Genomic DNA, 20668 nt, shown 5'->3' with positions numbered 1-20668 from the left:
GCTGATTAAAGCAAGAAAACTTTCATTTGTAACGCTGTCTTCAAGCAGCAGCTCAGAGTGGCATACATTGGAAAAATTCCACTTTATTCTTGCAACAACCTGGTGGGATACATTACAATCAGAATTAGTAATGCGCTCTCTCTCTCTCTCTCATACATACACACACACACACACACACGAGAGAGAGAGAGAGAGAGAGAGAGAGAGAGAGAGAGAGAGAGAGAGAGAGAGAGAGAGATGGCCCAGATATTTCACAACATTCAAACTCCTGTTTCCCAAGGCTAAGTGTAATACCATATCAGTTATACTGCACTTGCTTTTAGCTGATAGGTTGTGCAGTGGTGGTTGTTTTTTAAATAGGACTGGTGTAATTTAGTACACACTCGTGACACCAAACACATTGTTTAAATACACACACACACACACACACACACACACTTCAAGAGTTTCTGTGACAAGCAGGAGTGGCTAGTGCCTCAAAAATCTGATGTCTCTCAATGGTTCTTGAATGTTCAAAAAGTGAATAATTAGTATGCAGTAATTTCCTTCTCAGGACTTGTGCATGTTTTAACCATCTATTATGTACCTCACCTTTTTTGTAAACTAAAGGGAAAAAACCCTAAACATCTAAGCCATTCTTCATAAGAAGCTATATCTCTGCCACAGTATTCTAAGTATGACGATGTATTCTACCAAAGAAAACTACAGGGCTCTGCGGGCACCAGGAGTCGAAATTGACTTGACGGCACATTTTATCTTTATCTGACTGCAGAGATCATTCAATGATATTAGAATGCCTCTGTTTTTCATATCTTCCCTAATTATCATGCTGGCATTGGTGGGTTTGTAAAACGCAACCAATGTTGGCATCACCTTGGTGTGAAGTTGGACTCACATATGTTCCCAAGGCTCTGGTGGCAAACCTGGCATCTAAAGTAGCATGTGAAGCTCCCAACATGTTACACATGGAGTGACTGCTGTTCCTTTTTGTGGGGGGGAAACCGGAAATCCCATTTCAGGAGGAGGTTTAGAAAAGCAGTGGGATGGAGAAGAGTGTTTAACCCTTTCCCCAACTACTGTTTCATCTTCAGGTCAGCTCTCTACCCAAAAAACAGGATCTCAAACATAACTTTGAAGGGATAAAGGCAATTTTTTTGCCTACAATATTGCTGTCATGTAACAATATTTTATGGTTAATTATTCGATGATATGAGTAATTAAGAATATTAACTGATGTACCAAGTTACTATCCAGCCATTCTGAAAGCAGAAACAGTGATTTCATAAAGAGGATCAGAAACCAGTCAGAATGGATGAGCAAAGAGGGGCAGTGAAGAATAAATGGATAATCCCCTTATCAACCAGTGGCACTTCTTCACACACCATTCTTTCTCTGGGCACTCAGTGACACTTTTGTGTGTAGTTATTTCTGCTTCTAGTATAGGTAGTGTATGACTGGATGTACCCAAAAGAGGATTGTACCTTTTGGTGACACTGTTGTATGAGCACCAAGAGGAGAGGCAATTGTCACACATCCCTTTTCCTTGCTTGATAGATTCCAATTCTCTGTGTAGAGCTGACACACCCTGTTCTGTGCATGGAGAGGATCTAGATCATGACCATTGTTAGCAAATTATCCATGCCTAGTTAACTATGTAGTTATACCATAAAACTCTTGAGCGTGGGCAGTTTTTCTTTCTGGACTTAACTCTTTCACTAATGTCTAGCCCCTTCTTCTTTGTTTTTCAGATCAGCAAAAATGGGAAGCACTGGATTCTGGTTTGCTCCTAGACATGTCAATGGAACTGGTTAAGACCAAAATCTGAAGGTTTTTCTTCATTATCCATCACCAGGTGTGCACTGAACAGAGGCTACCATAAATCTGTTTTGAGTATGAACACCTTTTAAAATGGTATAAAATATATAAAAGTATTGTTTTTTAATGTAGTTTTAAATATTGTATCATTCATCTTGTAGTTGTGAAAAGTATCAATGTGAAGTGATAATATACTGAGCTGGAAATAGGTGTTACTAAATTTTTTTTCAGCTGGTCTTTGAGAAGTGTAATATTTGAGCATCAATGTTAAAACACTGTCTGCATTGCTCAGCCTGTACATCCACAGCTAAAATAGCCATACGATATCCAGAAATAATGAATTAGTGAGTGGTTTAATTATTTAGAAATTCACCCTAGGAATAGTAGAATATTATCATCCTGGTTGGGATCCAAAGGACCATATGCAGTTGTTTGCATGCACACCAGGGCTTTCTGATGCTCTTACAAAATAAAACTGCATCATCTCCTTGCATGTCCCATACCTGAACGCCACTCCTGAAGATCTGATGATCCTCTGGAGTAGCATTCAATGTGGTATGAGGATTGTAGCTTGTCAGGGAAGATAAACTGCCCTCTTTATGCTCATAAAAGTACTTTATATGCATGCACAAACTTTGTTGTTTCTTGGCCAGTGAATTTCAAAATGTTTTTATAAGGAAAATGTGTCCTTAATCTCTAACTTTCTGCCCACTCTTTAATATATTTATTTTAAAACGGTTGAAAAACTTAAGGTTCTTAGGAGGGACATCTGTTATATGACTGAGTCTATTCTATTTTTATTTCCAGGTCATCTCTATTGAATTCCTTTGTCACAAAAGAAAGATTCATATTAATGGATCAGATCTTTCAGGAGCAAATAGTAGCCCCTACCCCCACTCCACATCCCAACTTTGGAACAAATAGGTCTCCTTGATCATCCGGAACATATACCCTAACTAGATGCAATAAGAGCAGGCTTGTATGTTGGAGCATGTGTCTGCTGCACAGATCACAAGTGATGTGGGCATTTAAAAGTAGATGAGCAGCAATGGGAGAGAAGTGCCATGCCTATTGCCTACTACTTTTGAACCCCACAATGCTGCAATCCACTGGCATGACTTCTAGCCAGACTCTGAGACCAGAAGTGAACATGGCCAAATGAAACATGGCTAGCAAAAAAACCAAAACAGTGGCTGAGGAAAGAGTTCAGCACCTTTCCCCACTGCTTGCTTGCTTTAAATTTTGTTTATTCACAGCTGTGCTGCACATCCATGTTCTAAGATGCAGGCTGTTCTGCCAACACATCTAATTAGGGCCTGAGGATAGTTTTACATAATGGCTCCCAATTTCTCTCGCTCGCTCAATTACTCTTTAGTAAAGAGGCACAGCATTAATAATTTTTTTTGCTAACTTAAATGCAAAATAAAAAGAAATGCTAGAGCCTTTCCTCTGTTGCTACCTAACTTGCAAAACACACAAACACCAGTAGTGTTAGAGTAGCATTGGTTTTTCTAGGGGTTTGTGTGTGTGTTGAATATTATAAATGAAAAAACAAATCCCTGAACTTAAACTGTTGTGTTTGTATGACTAGATAAAATAAAACTGCAGTTAACCATAGGTGCCTTAGGTATTGCTTATTTTTTGTAAGGACTTGGGTGCCATATAGCTAAGAGAGATAACACTGAAGTAGGAAGCATCATAAACATTTTCAATTGTGCTTTCTTTCTTGAGTCATAAAGCATTCCTTTAAAACTTCTTGCACTTTATTATTTTTCTTTCTCTAACTTGCAAGTTTAGCATTGCATCCTCTTGTAACAACCCACAATAGAATCCGGGGGTGGGGGTGGTATTGGTTTTTTTGTTTTTCTGAATTTCCACTTTCATGGTACTTTCTAAATTAGCTTAATAAATATTGGCAGTAATATGGAAAGGTTAGAAAGACAGACGGCCAGGAATTATAGCTGGTCTGTATTTTTTTATTTACAGATTACCTGAGATTGATTGTTTTTGTTAATTAAGGGAAGAACTAGAATTAATTAGTTGGAACCTTTCATTCCATTGTACAGCAATTCAGCTTTAGCATTTTCAAGCTATCGGTTTATTTATGGCACAACAAATATGCAGATGTTGTTCATTTGTGGAGGGGCTCTAAACTCTTATAAAGTAGTTCTCTTTTTGCACAGATGTGCTTTTCAGTGTTCAATCACAGTTTTTAATCAGTGAGAGAATGCAGCTGTCTCATCCACCAAGACAGCCTGACAATTGTAATACTAGTACTTTATAAAATATGACTAATGCTACAGGCATCTATTGAGTGGTCTGATATTACTAGCAATGAGCAACACAACCACCCTTATACTCTGCCATTTTATAAATGTTTAGAAGTTCATAGAACCATTTTAGGCTTGGTGGATGTTAGTGCTGCCCAGTAGTCGAACTATGGTTAGAAAGTGATGGGTGCTTGATTCATGTACATACTTATTCCTCTTGTACACTCATACCCACTTTTCACTTTTTTGGCCTAACTGTGGTGAGCACTGCATCTGCACTGGCAGTTTTGCTAACCATAGTTAGAGCTAAACCACAGCTTGTAACATATTTAAAAGTAGGTTTCCAAACTCTGCTTTGGCATTAATGGTTAGTGAAATTGCTGGTGCAGACATATTAACTGTAGTCAGCACATTGTGGCTGAGGATGATGGGAGTTGTAGCTAAACAGCTGGAGAGCCAGGGTTGCATCCCAGCTCACCAGTTCAGTTTGCCCCTAGCAACTTCTAGACTGTTGATGAAACTGCATTCTGAAGACTATTACTACTTCATCTTATATGCTAAGTCCTTATGCAATTCATCCGGGGTGGGTGGTGGGTGCGTGGCAACAGATGTAAAAAGCGATACATGTAATTTGTTTTAATCTGAAGCAGAGTAATTGAGGAAAAAAGAAATCATGTTAAACTCATCTCTGTTCTACAAGAACCTTCAGTTCCTTATTATCTTATGAATGTCCTTAAGACAATATAAGATTTTATAAAAAGTGTATTTACCAATCAACCTACCAGGTGTGTTTGAGATTTGTTTCAAAGGATACTTTACAGAATTTTGAGCAGTCACTCTGCTATGAGACCAACATCAGACAGCCTTAAGTAAATCCTCTTATGAGACCTTCTATGCTTATGCTTGTCTTTTCTCATACTCCTTTTATCTGTCAATTGGATTTCTAGATTCCACTCTGTTGTCATAGTTTCTTTGGCTACTATCTATAGGCTCAGTTTAATTTTAATTCTCAAATACTGCCACTTCGTTAAAATAAAGGATTGTACAGTGTTAATGGTTACTAAACTTTGGGGCTAGGTGGTTGTTCTTGGGAACTAGAATATTAAACATAAATCACTTATAGTTGGTTTAAAGTCAGATTTTGATATAGTTAGAAGTACTAGGACCACAAACATATTCTGAAAAATCACATGGTACAGCCCACTGAATACTATAGCATTTCAGAATGTAGCAGGGGAATGCACAACTATGGATTTTTCCTTATTAAAAATAATTCCTGCAATTTAAAAAAAAAAACTTGTGTCAAAGGAGGCTAAATTATATCAGAGGCCTTCTCCCTGACACAATAGCTTCCACATGAAAGAAAAACATCAGCGTAGTACTATTCAAATGTGCCGTTTCCTCACCTGTCGTCCAAAGGACTGTTCCATGTGATTGTTCTGTGCTGTTTTGCCATTAACTTTCACCATATACTAGTGAAAATTATATATAGTGTACTAACTATATGTAGCGGCCAATATGTACTGCAGCAGCAGAAGGGCAGGGCAAGAGATGCACCCTTGTGGAGAGGCTGCTGTTCAGCCAAATGCTTGTCCCACAGTCAAGCATTCATGGAGGACGAGTGATATTTGTTGATTTTTCTGCCCTCCCAAAGGGTTGTGTTTTTGGGGGGTTGGGGCCGAGGGGGGGCAGTTGGCTTCCAGAACTATGCTTCTGAGGCCTTAGACATATTTCTAGAAGCCAAAAAAAAAATACTTTTGAAAACAACCAAAATAACTGCTCCGCACATGCTTGACTGAAGTACAAGCTGAGCTCTTCAGCAGCCTCTCTGTGAAGAGGCAGCTCTTGCTTTGCCGTCCTAATGCTGCAGAGTAAGTGGGCCAGTACAAACTAGAGTCCTTCTGAATTGCAAAGTGTCTTTCTTTGTAAGATGCAGAAGTGGTTAATGTACCCAACTTCTAGTTGAAAGAGGGCATGGCATGCCCTTTAGTCATATCACATTTGATTTGGTGCAATATAAAGATATTTGAAGATTACTGAAACCATATTCTATTAAATCGCATGAACAGCCAGCCTAATTTTGTATAGGCTTAAGTAAATTCCTGCAACTTTGTAATAGTATCTCATGAGCCTTACAAAAATTACAAGATGTAGTTTCAGTGCACATGTGGATCTGTCCATTCTGAGCAGTGAATTTTGAGCTGTGCTAAATAGCTTGTCTACATATATTACATTAGACCAGCTGAACTTAATTTTATATTAAGCTTTATTCAAAAGCATCACTTAGCAAGTAAACTTCAAAATTAAGTGTAGTTACAAATAGTTGTTTCTTATTTTTTTTTCCAGTCCCCTTTTGCTTTCTTTAACGACCACATGAAACTTGAGAAGCCATCTAAAGCTAAATCATTTAGTGGAGTTGGGCAATTCCCAAGTGTCCAACAAGAAGGCCTGGTTTAGGCTGCGATGGCCACTGTCATTCCTGGTGATTTGTCAGAAGTAAGAGATACCCAGAAAGTCCCTTCAGGGAAACGTAAGCGTGGTGAATCCAAACCAAGAAAAAACTTTCCTTGCCAACTGTGTGACAAGGCCTTTAACAGTGTTGAGAAATTAAAGGTTCACTCATACTCTCACACAGGAGAGAGGCCCTACAAGTGCACACAACAAGACTGCACCAAGGCCTTTGTTTCTAAGTACAAATTACTAAGGTATTAAACTCTATTTATCTTTCAGATTATATTATCGTTTGTTGGCCATTTTAATCTTTGTAAACTTATATCTGTGTACACTTCAGCTGATTTACAGGAAGGAAATGTTAATTTAGACATCAGATTGTAGAATTATAAGCTACAATGCATAGTTTTACAAGCTAATGTCTTTGAGTTTGTGTTTTGTGTTATTTTCAAAGAGGAAGTTTAAAGCTTTTCAGTTGTATAAACTTGTTGCAAAGTGTATGGACTGAACATTTTGGCTATGGACATAACTAAAATATTCACACATAATATCTTACTAATAGCTTAATATCATCAAGCTAAAATGAAATGGCTTGTGACTTGCTATATTTAAGTATGACATACAGTGTTTGCAGTGATATGTCTCCTACACAATATCTGTTTGGGGGAAAATTGTTTAGTATTTAGCTCCATTAAAAATGAGCACATAATTCTTGATCAAAATAATTACTTACGGAATATATCTGTGTTTAAAGGCATATGGCTACTCATTCTCCTGAGAAAACCCACAAGTGTAATTATTGTGAGAAAATGTTTCATCGAAAAGATCACCTAAAGAATCACCTACATACACATAATCCCAATAAAGAGGCCTTTAAGTGTGAAGAATGTGGAAAGAACTACAACACGAAGCTTGGGTTTAAGCGTCATCTGGCTTTGCATGCGGCAACAAGTGGTGACCTCACCTGTAAAGTATGTTTGCAGACATTTGAAAGCACAGGGGTGCTGTTGGAGCACCTAAAAACTCATGCAGGCAAATCATCAGGTGGCGTGAAGGAGAAAAAGCACCAGTGTGAACACTGTGATCGTCGGTTTTACACCCGAAAGGATGTCCGAAGACACATGGTAGTGCATACTGGAAGAAAGGACTTCCTGTGTCAGTACTGTGCACAGAGATTTGGCCGGAAGGATCACCTAACACGGCATATGAAGAAAAGTCACAACCAAGAACTTTTGAAGGTCAAAACAGAGCCAATGGACCTTCTCGACCCATTTACTTGCAATGTTTCTGTGCCTATAAAGGATGAGCTGCTTCCAGTGATGTCTTTATCTTCCAGTGAACTGATATCAAAGCCATTCACAAACACTTTGCAATTAAATCTCTATAACACTCAAATTCAGTCCATGCAGAGTTCAACATCTGCACACCAAATGGTTGCCACATCATTACCCTTAGGAATGCCTTGTCCAATAGATATGGAATCTGTCCACCCTTCTCACCAGCTTTCTCTAAAATATCCACTCAGTTCTACCTCATATACAGTTTCTATGACTGATAAAGAGCAGCCATTGAAAGGGGAAATTGAAAGTTACTTAATGGAGCTGCAAAGTGGTTTGCCTTCTTCATCCCAAGATTCTCAAGCATCTTCATCTAAACTGGGATTGGATCCTCAAGTGGGGCCACTAGATGATGGATCTGGGGATGTTTCCCTTTCCAAAAGTTCTGTTTCAATTAGTGAACCTCTAAGTACCCCATCACTGGACTTTTCTCAGTTGTTCAATTTTATACCAGTAAATGGACCTCCTTTTAACCCTTCTGTTTCTGTTGGAAATCTTGGAATGAATTACACACAAGAGGAGGCACATTCATCTATGACTCAGCTTCCTCCACAGGCACAAGATCCACAAGACCCTGGAAACAGTATAGGTCTTGGGTCTTTGCATTCATTGTCAGCAGCTTTCACAAGCAGTCTAAACACAACCACGACCCTACCACGTTTTCATCAAGCTTTCCAATAGGTTGAAAAAACAACCTTGTGACAGTTTATTTGTAGAAATGCCTTAGATTACTTTTATTAATGTAGTGCCTACTATGTCATTTGTAAATCTACTTTTGTACAGTACCAATCTCATTAAGCCAGTATGAAATTCAAATTTAACTCCTAAAATATTTTGAATGTGTTCATTCAGTTGTTTACTTTGGTTTTTTAAAAAGTCTCTATTTTTCACTGCCAATATACCCATATACATACATACACACTCTTTAAAAAAACCATTCCCACTAAATGTTATGCTTCCCTTGTTTAAAATTTCATTAAGATTTGATAATTCTGTTAGTGAATTGGTGGCTATATAATAGTGTTAAAAATAGCAACAAAACATTAATGTTACTACATATAAATTTCTGGGGGGAAATCAGGAAAATGTTGCCTTGTTCATAACCTGAAATAATGTTTTATAAAAGAGTAAAATGTTAACTCTTGTATGAAAAATGTACAGTGTTTACCTGTAGAATTCTTTAATGGTCTGAAGGACATACCATTTTTGCTCAAGTAACCTCAAAAAGTTAGGAAGAAATTTCTAATTTGACAAGCGCAATTATGTAGTAGTAAAATTTGGTAAGAAAAAATGCCTATTTGGCAGATTTAAAAAGAGGTAAAAATTAAGAGCTGACATTCAGTAGAAATTGTGTAATTTTACTTTTTTACTAGAAAGAATACAGTATTTCACCTTTTCTGTAAGTATCCATTTTTCCCAGCTGACTTATCCAAAATGTGAGGTCAGATCCAACCGGAAAATGTCATAACTTGTCAATCTGATTTTTAGAATGCAGTCAGAAAATGAATGTAATTTTTTGAAAATACATCTTTTTCCATATTTTCATTGGAGCAGATCTCTTGAGTTGTATTTCATGGTGTTTAATGTCACCCTAAGCAACAACTTAGATGATGATCACACTTACCACGCCTGGGTATTTGGCTAGTGACTTTTTTTCACTGCCAAGAATTAAAAACAGGACTCTTAGGAGTTAAGTAAAAGCATATTGCTTATGCCACTTTTACCTAATATTCAAGGGTATTTAGGAAAAGTAATGACAAAAATGGCAAATTCATGCTGTATGTCAAATTTCTGTTCCTCTGCAAAGCACCCTCTTATATTCCTTACCCCCGATAGCAAAAGAGGGGGAAACTGTGATAAATGCAAGGTAGTTTTGCTATAACTCGGTAACATTATTTTCCATTTCATATTAAGGAAAAACAATTTATATTGCTTAACTATCTCCAATCATTTGTGTGGATGAATACAAGGTTTTTAAGAGGTTAAAATAAATATACTTCACAGAAACAAAAGTTGCTCCCATTTAAGGAGCTTTGGCTCCCAATATTTGTATCATTAGTTCCTACTTTTTTATTGTAGGAACAATATGCAGGTGTGATTTTACTATTTTATACTGATATGTATTTAAATTTTATTACTGAATGGTAACTTTTTATAAATGTTTATGTTCCAAAGGCATTAAAATAAGGATGTATTAATAAGGAAAATACCTTTTCAAAATTCTGCAAGCTGCTCCAATATGCTGTGAGAATACTTTCTCAAAGTAGACTTTAGCTCTGCTGCATGATTGCTTCCTTTTAGTTTCTATGAAACAGATAGCTTAAATATATCTTTAGTGGAATGATTTGTTCAATATTGCTTTCCAGCCTCTTAGCACCATAATTTTTAAAGGTGAAAAACAAATCTCAGAAGAAAAATTGGAAATATTACGAAGCTACTTCAGAACCCAAATGGCAAAAACCAAGTTGAATCCTTTTTCTTGGGTTTTTAAAAAATATTAAAAAGGCTTTATATCTCTGACGGAGTCTCATCCTATGAGGAAACTTTAAACGTCCTTGTGTGCTCTATGTAGACACTGAAGGTAGTAAACCTCACAGAATCAGCATCTGAGTGACTGGCCTTATCCCACTTTTCATTCACTTAAAACAGTTGTATAACTTAGTGGAAACAGCATTATTGGACAACTGTTGAAAAATGCATATTGGCCATTTCAGAAGTGTGTTGAACTAGTTTTAGCATTTCAGTTTCTAATGGATGCTTACCACTACATTTCTTACGGGGTTTGACAGGGACAGTATATATAAACAATGTTATCTGTGTTCAGTGTTAGTTGCTGGTTAATTTGATTTAAAAAACAAAACAAAACCACCCTAGTTTTGCCAGTTCTACTTGGTACCTCTGAAGACTCCATATTGTTGTGATTCCTTTAGGTTGTAAAATAAGATTAGACAGGTACACTTCAAAGTACCAGTAGGGACCTCAGACAAGATATTGAACTTCATTCAGTTAGAGCTTTGGCGGATGGCTACACCTTGTATGCACACCACTGAAGTAGGATGTACAAGTATGTGGAAGCAGATCGACAGTTTAGGCAATATTTACACATTAATGCTTTATGACTATCATTTAGGCAGAGTCATTATTGGCAACTTTAAAATGTCAATTTTTAAAGCCTATTTTGTAGTTACCAGGTTAATTTTTAATGGTGAGTGTGGTGTGTGCTGGCTGATCATGCACCACACTTTGTGCAACTTCTAAACTTCTGCTATGGATTTTAAAAAAATATTATATATATAATTTGCTTGTGTTTTTATTAGTAGTGAATTGTGGAATAGAGTGATTTATTCATTTGGCAGTAGAGGTTTTCAAAAACCATATACTGACTAAAACATGAGCCAGACCTGATTGCTTTATTAAGCTAATAATGAATGTTAAGAGTACATATTTTCAGGATCTTTTGCCTAGTGAGCTCTATATGTATTGTAGGCCAATGTTGTTGTTTGATGTTTTTTAAACTAAAGCTCGATCAACTTCTGTGTTACACATAATACAAGATATAGCACTTTCAAAAAGAAAATCTAAACCTTATAAAAAGAATTTCTTACAGGTTATACTTTCTATTATAAAATCTTCTATTATAATGTTTCAAGTGCCATTAGATTACATATGTGGGCCTTTGTTATAATGCTTTGGGTACAAAATGGTAAACATTGTAACTTTTAACAGGTACATCTTACAGTGTTTTTGTATCAATTTGCTATATTGCACAGAACCAGTGTGTCTTTTTAAAAGGGTTTTACAGTGGATTCCTAGGTTTACATGTTTCAAGCTATGCTGTCTTCTGCCATTTTAACAACAGTCCAGAAATTGAGTTGTCAACAATAGTTAAGTGTATGCTCTGGAATCTTAGACATAGCAGTCACATGCCCACTAATGCTAGGTAAGTCCCATACATTTCAGTGGGAATTACATACGTGAAATTAGGCACACAAGTTCAGCCTTACAGCCCAATCCTATACATGTTTACTCCTTAGGCCCACTGAATTCAGTGGGATTTACTTCATGTAAATGTGCATAGGATTGCAACCTTTCAGAATGTTAAATATGCAGTATTCTAAATAGATGATGTCCTACCATAGCTGTGCTGCTGTTGGAATTCAACATAGGGTTGATCCTGTGCCTGTTAGTATAAAGAGAAGGATTAAGCTCTTAATTATTTGTCTCATACACTGGTTTAGCAGCTCAAAATTATGTGCCTCTTAGTAACAGAACAAATACATTACACTTATTTGCTATGAAGTATACTGTGTTGGCTCAGCTGCCTATCTGCATCCTATTGGTATACAATGAAAGGATTCACCTGTTTAACATTAGAGGAAGGCAATTTAAATGGAGCTCACAGTAAACAAAAAGTGTTATACAGTCCTTTTATCCCTTATAAAATAAGGGTAGTTGTATGCTAGAAGGCCATGTCTTTTGATACGTTATTGAACCCTAAAATTGACACAGAACTATTGTTAATTGCATGCAAACACTTTTCAGTATAAGCTTCAGTGGTACAGTTGAACCAGAATGAATGTTGATCTTCTCAGAAACACTCCTGCAAATATATTATAGTGGATCATGCTGCTAATATAACTTGGGATACAACTCCTCTCATGGTGCTACAGACCTCCCTCTCTCATTCAGACTGATGTACTTTTATCCATAGAGAAAGGCCTATACTAGATTTATAGATGTATGATATATTTTTATACTGTGACTTAATTTGTCATTAATGAATTTTGTACACCACCATGTATTCATATGCACTTGCAAAAGGAGAAACTTGGATATGCAAATTTTTACCCAAATAAACCTATTTTCAAAACTAGATTATGACAAATGAAAGGGGGGCTTTTGATATGGTGTGAAGTGAAGAACATACTTGTTTCTAACAGCCCTTCAAATATTGATTTAACTGGGAAATATTATTATTTTTAAAAGGATGACACCTGAACCTGACTTGGATTGCTGAAATTATATTTTTAGATAGTGCAAAATGTTTGGACTTCTGTGCTAAAATGTTCTAATGATACAGATTTTGAGTCAAAAATGAAAAATGCATTCCATACTGAATTTGTGTATTTCATTTAAAATTACTATCCTGTGATATGGGAAATTGAGTTGCTTATCATGTATATGTACTTTAAAATGTATTCACAAACTACTGTTGTATTTGTATAAAATATAGACAAAAGATTGCATATATATTTTTGTGTATAAGCTCTGTAAAATAGCTATCACATTATGAGGCTGCAGCAGAAATTCATTTTAGACATTCATATCCAAAGAAACAGACTATTTATTGTCCACATACCCTGATGATAATATAACTTGCTGCTATTAAACAATAGTGCTGCAGCTTCTTGTGGCCTACAGTGTTATGTTTGCTGTACAAAAATATGTGAACTCCACAAAATATCAATAAAACAGAATGGTTTTAGTTATGTACAAAATATGCCTGGAATTAAGTATGATGTGTATGTATCTTGGATAAAAATCTATTCTGACAGCTTATCTGACTTTGTGGGTGGTAAACTGACAGCTATCACAAGTCCAAAAAAATGACTATCTAACCACTGACAGCATTTCCAAATGAGGGAGTAATGAGCTTTTATGAAAAATGGACAGGGATGTTTAAATCTTATCAACCACAGATGATGTCATATTTGTGCTCTGTCACCAGCTGAATTAACTGCCAATTATGCTTTTAAGATATCATTAATATATTTGTATCATTGGAATGATACAGAGCTATAGCACAGTTGGTTGATATTAAGTGCCATGTTTTCTAGCAGGCTGTAGTTTAAAGGATTCTTCGACCTAACCACTGTGTTTCCACAAATGTGCTTATAGTTATCAACTATCGCATTTAGGGAATTTGTCCATAGCAGTTGTATGGGAATTTGTCCATAGCAGTTGATACTCAGGTACATTGCCTATCCCTACACCCCACACTTTTGCCGATGGTGATAATGGTATCAAGAAGGAAATGTCTGAGCTGGATAAGAAATGTGGCAAACCTGGGTGACTTGTAATGTCTGATGTTGCTGTTCACCTTTCTCTTTGCACACTGGCCACTGAAACAAATCCACCACTGATTCATAGAAGCACCAGCATCTCTTGCTACATTTGTCCTACTACAGAGCACTTGGCAAAATCTTTGGTTTCACTATTACAAGTCTGTCATACTGCTTCTGTTTATAGATTACATTACCTATAAAAGAATTGCATTGTTGTGAATTGAAACCATATCTAATTTTTCTGTGAACAAGGATTCTGAGTCATACACTTTACTGGAGATGAGTAAAAAGATCTGTTGGCTTTCGCTGTCCTTGCCCAACTTAACATGCTATAGAACTTACCTACTACTCCCCTGAGTATGTACACTTCAGGAGATTAGTAATGGTGGGGAAGTTTTGTTTGTTCAGAGAAGCTTGTCTCCCATTACTTCTTATTTAGAACCCTCTTCTAAATTTCCCAGAAAGCCCAGGATCACTAGAACACAGTTCATTGAGTTAACACACACACCCCTCTGCTATATGTTGGGGATAAATGTCTGATATATAGCAGTCATTACTTGGGCTTATTCCCTTTATGAACCATTTAATGGGCAGGGTAAAGATGATTTTAAATTGAAGTATATTATATAATCACAATCTTTACAGCGAAGCCCCTTGAAAAAATCATGTTGTCTTAGGGAGGAGTGAAAATAAATAGTAAAGGGATCAAAGCAGACTGCCTCTGAACTTTGGTGACTTGAGTCACAATCATTTCATTGACATAGAGCAGATCAGTGTTTGGTACCAAATTCAAATCTCTTTATTTCAGTCAGTGACCAGCATGAGATTAAAACAAATATAGAAGAAAAAACAATCAAGCTTCTACTACAAACAATAAAACCAAATAATTTTTTTAAAGATAGATAGATCAAGGTACTGAAAGTGGGCCCACCAGAACTACTAAAAATACATAACTAAGAATAAAAGACAACAGTATTTCATACTGATGAGATTATTACATACAGATCAAAATTTAAACAGTTGGGTGGCTGGGAATGACTTCTGATGTTATTTCTGGCCACCATTTTGCAGTGTGGTACATAAACTAAATGACTATGTAGAGCCCTGCATAAGATAAAGCCTAGATGCGATTCTTACTGAGAGAGTGTGTGCTGCCAAACAAATAATCTAAAAAATCTTCTGGTCTAGATGTTTAAGGCGCTACAATCTGTATTACTAAAAATTCAAATCAGATGAAAGAAAAGGTTGCCCCCTTGTGTAGACACACTGTATTAGAGTTTGCTAACATACATCAAGCATATGTCAAACTTCATTGAATGTAAACATTCAGGAGCCAGCGTGATGTAGTGGCTAGAGTGCTGGACTAGGACCGGGGAGACCTGAGTTCAAATCCCTATTCAGCCATGATACTAGCTGGGTGATTCTGGGCCAGTCACTTCTCACTTAGCCTAACCTGCTTCACAGGGTTGTTGTGAGGAGAAACCTAAGTATGTAGTACACTGCTCTGGGCTCCGTGGTGGAAGAGCGGGATATTAAATGGAAATAAATAAATAAAGCAAGTAAGCAAGCAAGATTTGGGGTTATATCTAAAGTAGCACAAGCACAATTTCACAATGGGGCTTTCTCACACTCCACTCCTCACAGTTATACTCCCTGAAAATCCTCTCCTAAGGGTTGGAAGATCCTCCAGAACAGTACATTAGAGGGTAGGGAGCTGCAGTGTGAGGAGAGAAGTCAGCAGAAGCTGGGGGAGATCACCTTTAACAAGTGGAATAGCCTTTCTACTCATGCAAGGCATGTTTGGATGCATATGTTGGTCCACATAATCCACAGCCTTTTGGAAATCGTAAGCTTGTCTGTGATGCTTCTAAATACAGGTTTTTTTAAAAAAATTGCTATTTTACATTACATGTTTGCATTAATTCTGACCTGTCTGTTTAGTGTATAAGGTTTTTCATAACTGATTTGAGATCCCAATTCTTTAACAGCCATCCTCTGACATAGGAAGCTGCCATATACTGAGTCAGACCATTGGTCTATCTAGCTAAGTATTATCTACAGACTGGCAGCGACTTCTCCAAGGATAGAGGCAGGAGTCTCTCTCGGCCCTATCTGGAGATGCCAGAGAGTGAACTTGGAATGTTCTGCATGCAAGCATGCAGATGATCTTCCCAGAGCAGCCCCATTCCCAAAGGAAAATATCTTAAAGTGTTCACATGTAGCCTCCCATTCAAATGCAAACTGGGGCAGACCTCCCCTAGTAAAGGAAATTCATGTTGCTACCACAAGACCAGCTCTCCTCCATCTGAACTGGTACCTTCTTACTACTGCCTGACTATACATGTTTTTGTTACCACCAAATAAGTATTGAAATAAAACTTTATCTTATAGTGATTTCTTCACTATAGCTTAACAGCAAGATCTCAGAAGCATTTGGAAGCAAATATTCTATCCTGTAGAATCTCTGCTCTGTTCTTAGCTTGTGTACATGCTGCCTCCCTGTTCATTTGATATCACAACCTTTCTGATATTATCTTTGGTATGGGATATAATGCCTCCTGGATTCAACCTTCTCACACAATTCTTCCATACAGAAAGGACAATCCAGTATTCTGAGTAATCTGTGTGGGGAAAATTACTCTAGATTGTTGGAATTTTCTCTTTCTGGCCAACTTAACACATATATTTTCAATAATTTCCATGTTTCTAGTTTGATTATATTGAAATCTTTCTAGCACATACCGTCTGGCATTTTTAAAAAAACCCTGAAAAAGCAATCTGTCCAGTCATGTCAGTAAAGAAAACAATAAGTTTCCCATTATTTTCTAAATCCATTATTTAATGGGAGTGAATGATTTCCATGTGCATTACTTCTATTTATATACTGCCTAATATATATCTCCTAATATATATCTATTTATATACTGCCTAATATATATCTCATAATCCAAAATACAATAATAAAACAATTATTTTATTTTAAATAGTTTTAATTAAAAGCCTGAGAAAACAGGTGTGTCTTAACGGTCATTTTAAAAGCAATCAGAGATGGAGAAGGTCTTATTTTGACAGGAAGTGCATTCCAAAGCCCTGAGGCAGCCACAGAGAAGACGGGGTCCTAAGTTGCCACTAGATGAGCCAGTGGCAACTGTAACCAGATCTCTCCAGATGATCTTAATAGGTGGCAGAGTCCATGACAAAGGAGGCACTCTCTTAAGTAACCTAGACATAAGCTGTTAAGGGCTTTATAGATAATGAACTTCCTATTTTGCTTGGAAACATAACAGCAGGCTGTACAACTCTTTTCAAATCAGTGTTATAAGGTCCCTTTCAGTTGTCCCAGAGACTAGACTGACCATTTATTTTTTTTCAGCTAACAAGTTCTCAAAGTGGCTTACATAGAAAATGCCCCACCACTACCAAAAGGGCTCATAGTCCAAACAGAAATGAGGTGGCACCAACAGCAACCACTGGAATGACACTCTGTTGAGGTTGAATAGGGCCAGTTGCTCTCCCAGTGCTAAATATGAGAATCACCACTTTGAAAGGTGCTTCTTTGCCTAGTTAGCAAGGATAAATCTTGCATTAGACAGCTGCTGTTAAAATCATTAATATGAGCTGGATCTAGAATGTTTATGCCATACAGCTTCCACTGTTAATTGCTCCTGTTCTTTGTGCAGTGGTAAATTCTGAAACAAAAAGATATTTGGTATAAAATTAATTTTGATCAAAGCTATTATGCCTAAGAAATCTTAGTTAGCCTTTTAAAGTTACCTATAAATATTTTAGTACACAGTCTGTTGTGGAGATGCACATTTATTCAGAAGTTAATCCTATTGAATGAATGAATTAAAGGCTTGTTTTCAAGTATGCCACTTACGGCACACCTACCAAAAGTCAATCCATTAAAATATTGCAATATTTATACACTACTGCTCAGTGCAAAACTTGCGTTTGCTATAGCATACAATTCTCATTCAGGTAATTTTGTCTCCCATCACAAGCTCTCATAAGCTTTTTAGGACTAGATAACATCTCATTTACTATGTATCATAGAAACCTCTGAGTCAGGGTAGGCAACCTTTAGCAATCTAGCTGTGGTCCACTACAAATTGTGGCTGGGGGTGATGGGAGTTGTAGTTCAACACGTGGTGTGCCAAAAGTTGCCTACCCCTGAGTAATAAATAGGGTATTATGGGTTCTAAATCCAAATTAATAACATGGCTTAAGAAGCAAAGCTACAAAGATAATTACTACTGAACTGCATTTTGCAAGTTCTGTTCTAATTCATCACTGCACGCGCACACAAAATACTTTGACTATGTTATTCATTATCCCTCTTATCAATACAAAATCCAGTCACATTATTATTGTCTTTTACAGCGGAACCTAGTTAATCAAAATAGCCAAGCTAGGAACAGCTTCAGGAATTATGGGTCAGGTTGTGGGGATGATAGTGGAAATGTGTATAGCGGCTTGTGCTCACAAGCCAGTCGCTTAATCGTGGTTTTTCCTGTAAAACTCTGGGTCAAGTTGCCTGTTATGTTAATTCCATCATTAGACCTTATAGGCTTGATTTTAGTCGATAAACAGCAACCATGGAGGAGGATGTCAGTGGTAGTGCCCCTCTCAGGGAAATGGCAACCTTGGGGTGGAGAGATCTGAATAAAGATAGCAACAGGGGGGAAGGGTCCTCCTGATAAGCATAATAGGGCCAATTAAACTTTTGGTATAATGTGTAGTTTGGCTCTCTGTTTCTGATTATTAAAGTTTCTGATTTGTTGCAGATAACATTGCTTATGGAAGCTTGGATATATTACTGCAGTGTTAACTTCCAGTAAGGTGAAAAAAAAAAAACACACACACACACACAATCAATTGTAAAGAGATTTTTAAAGATGGTATATAAAAAATATCATGGTTTTTCTTTACAGGTCACAATACTTCAGAAGATAATAGTTCACTGTCTCTGCTTTGTACATAATGGACTATAGTGCTCCTCCTTAAAAGAGTGAGAATATATCCCAGCCCGTGTCCCTGATTGTCCTTGATTATTTATATGCTGCATTTTAACATAAAGTTACTTATCCCAAAGAGGCCCACATTTTAAATTAAATGCAAAGAAGATGCCAGCAATAGCCACTGGAGGGCAGCTGTGCTATATTGAAAGTTGTTCACCCTGTTCAATATGACAGCTATTATTTCAAGGTGCCTCTTTGACCTGTTAACATCACTAGAAACTTTTTGGCTGGGTCAGTTGCTCTTTTGGGGGAAGGCTACAAAGGTGAACTTGCAGGCCCCAACGACTCTTGCTTTTTCTCTCTTTATCCTGGGTGGATTTCTCAAACCACGTTGCACTGGAGCCAAGTCAGTTTCAGCGGTAGGCATTGTCAGGTGGCAGAAAATTCACTCTCGATCCTCTTAAGATAAGCCACGAAAGAGTCATCAGCTGAGCTCCTGACAAAGTGTATGCACTTCAAGTGTTAGTGGGGATGTGCTGGGAGCTCTCGTTCAGCTACTCAGCCCCCCGGCCGCCTTGTTATGTAGAAGGGTGCTTAGAATTCAGAGCACTGCCCCTGCTCCAGAAGTGCTCTGTAAGGTCAGAAACACATAACTGGCACTCAGCAACAGGTTTCCAATATTGCAGAGTGCTGCCGGAGCCTCTTTTAAGGGCATGTCGGGAGACTGAGGGAGTTGTGCCAGGGTTCCCAGACAGTGCATCCCTGCAGTGCTTAATTAGGCTGTCAGCCATTGACTGAATAGACTTTTCGTTAAAGCTATTGGCTAAACACTGACATCATCTTATCCAAGATAGTGTCCCGCTAACTGAGCAAAGAAGCACCTTTTAAATGGTGATTATCTTATCTTTAGCAGGGGGAGAGCAGCTGTCCCTAGGCAACCCAAGCATTTTTCCAGTGGTTGTTGCTGGTCTCTTCCTCATGTTTATTTTTAGATTGCGAGCCCTTTGGGGACAGGGAACCACCTTACTTATTTCTATGTAAACCACTTTGAGCACTTTTGTTGAAAAGCGGTATATAAATATTCATAGTAATAGTGTCCCAGTTTTCTAGATCAACTGCTAATAACCAACTCTGGTTGTATTTGTTGTTGCAAATATTGCATTTGGTTGCAATATTTTATGGTCCCAGATCACCATAAAATATTGTGTGTTATATAGCACAGACGTAAGTGCTGTGCCATTATGCTGTAGATAGAAGGAAAATTCAGTGCCTGCCCAGTCTCTTATTTATTTTAGGATGAACTTTGCCTAATTATTCTCCAGCTTTACAAATGTACAATTTGTTTTGCCTTATCAATTCTATTTCAAAAAGCATTCAAACGTAATGGAACTAGAGCCAGAGAATGATCTCAAAGCTAATGTAGTTGAAAGCTTGCAATATTTTAAACAATCAGTTGACCATAAAATATATAATTTCAGTACCTTTCTTACACAGCTGCTCATAATATTTAGTTACACTGGCTGACAGACAGACTAAATTATTCATGCATAGTCCCACTGAAATTATTGGGACAAATTAATCATGACTACATTGACCCATTAATTTCAATGGGACTACTCATGAGTAGTTTAGCCTGGATGCCAGCTACTGGTATGTGGCCAAGTCCCACCTCTGCCATGAACTTACTAGGTAGCCTTAGGCAATTCACTCACTCTGAGGCCTCAGATACAATATCAAGTCACAAATAACTGATGCCGCAATCCCATGTA

The 20668-nt window shown here is 37.3% G+C and overlaps 1 protein-coding gene across 4 annotated transcripts in view; it reads left to right on the top strand.

Moving 5' to 3' along the window:
* Positions 1 to 13383, top strand: part of PLAG1 (PLAG1 zinc finger) — a 47129-nt gene extending 33746 nt beyond the window's left edge. The window contains exons 2-4 of one of the 4 annotated variants that reach the window (XM_053248040.1): positions 1749 to 1852; positions 6432 to 6790; positions 7291 to 13383. In XM_053248040.1, coding sequence (XP_053104015.1) covers positions 6549 to 6790; positions 7291 to 8554 — 1506 coding nt within the window. In that variant the 5' untranslated portion in view covers positions 1749 to 1852; positions 6432 to 6548 and the 3' untranslated portion in view covers positions 8555 to 13383. Of the gene's footprint in view, positions 1 to 1748; positions 1912 to 6431; positions 6791 to 7290 lie in introns of all 4 variants that reach the window. The other 3 variants (XM_053248041.1, XM_053248043.1, XM_053248042.1) reach the window with 3 other exon arrangements.
* The last annotated feature ends 7285 nt before the right edge of the window (positions 13384 to 20668 follow it).

The sequence above is a fragment of the Hemicordylus capensis genome, chromosome 4 (assembly GCF_027244095.1).
Source record: "Hemicordylus capensis ecotype Gifberg chromosome 4, rHemCap1.1.pri, whole genome shotgun sequence".
Taxonomy (NCBI): Eukaryota; Metazoa; Chordata; class Lepidosauria; order Squamata; family Cordylidae; genus Hemicordylus; species Hemicordylus capensis.
The sequence above is the reverse complement of the archived record's forward strand: the minus strand, read 5'-3'. Positions and strand labels throughout refer to the sequence as shown.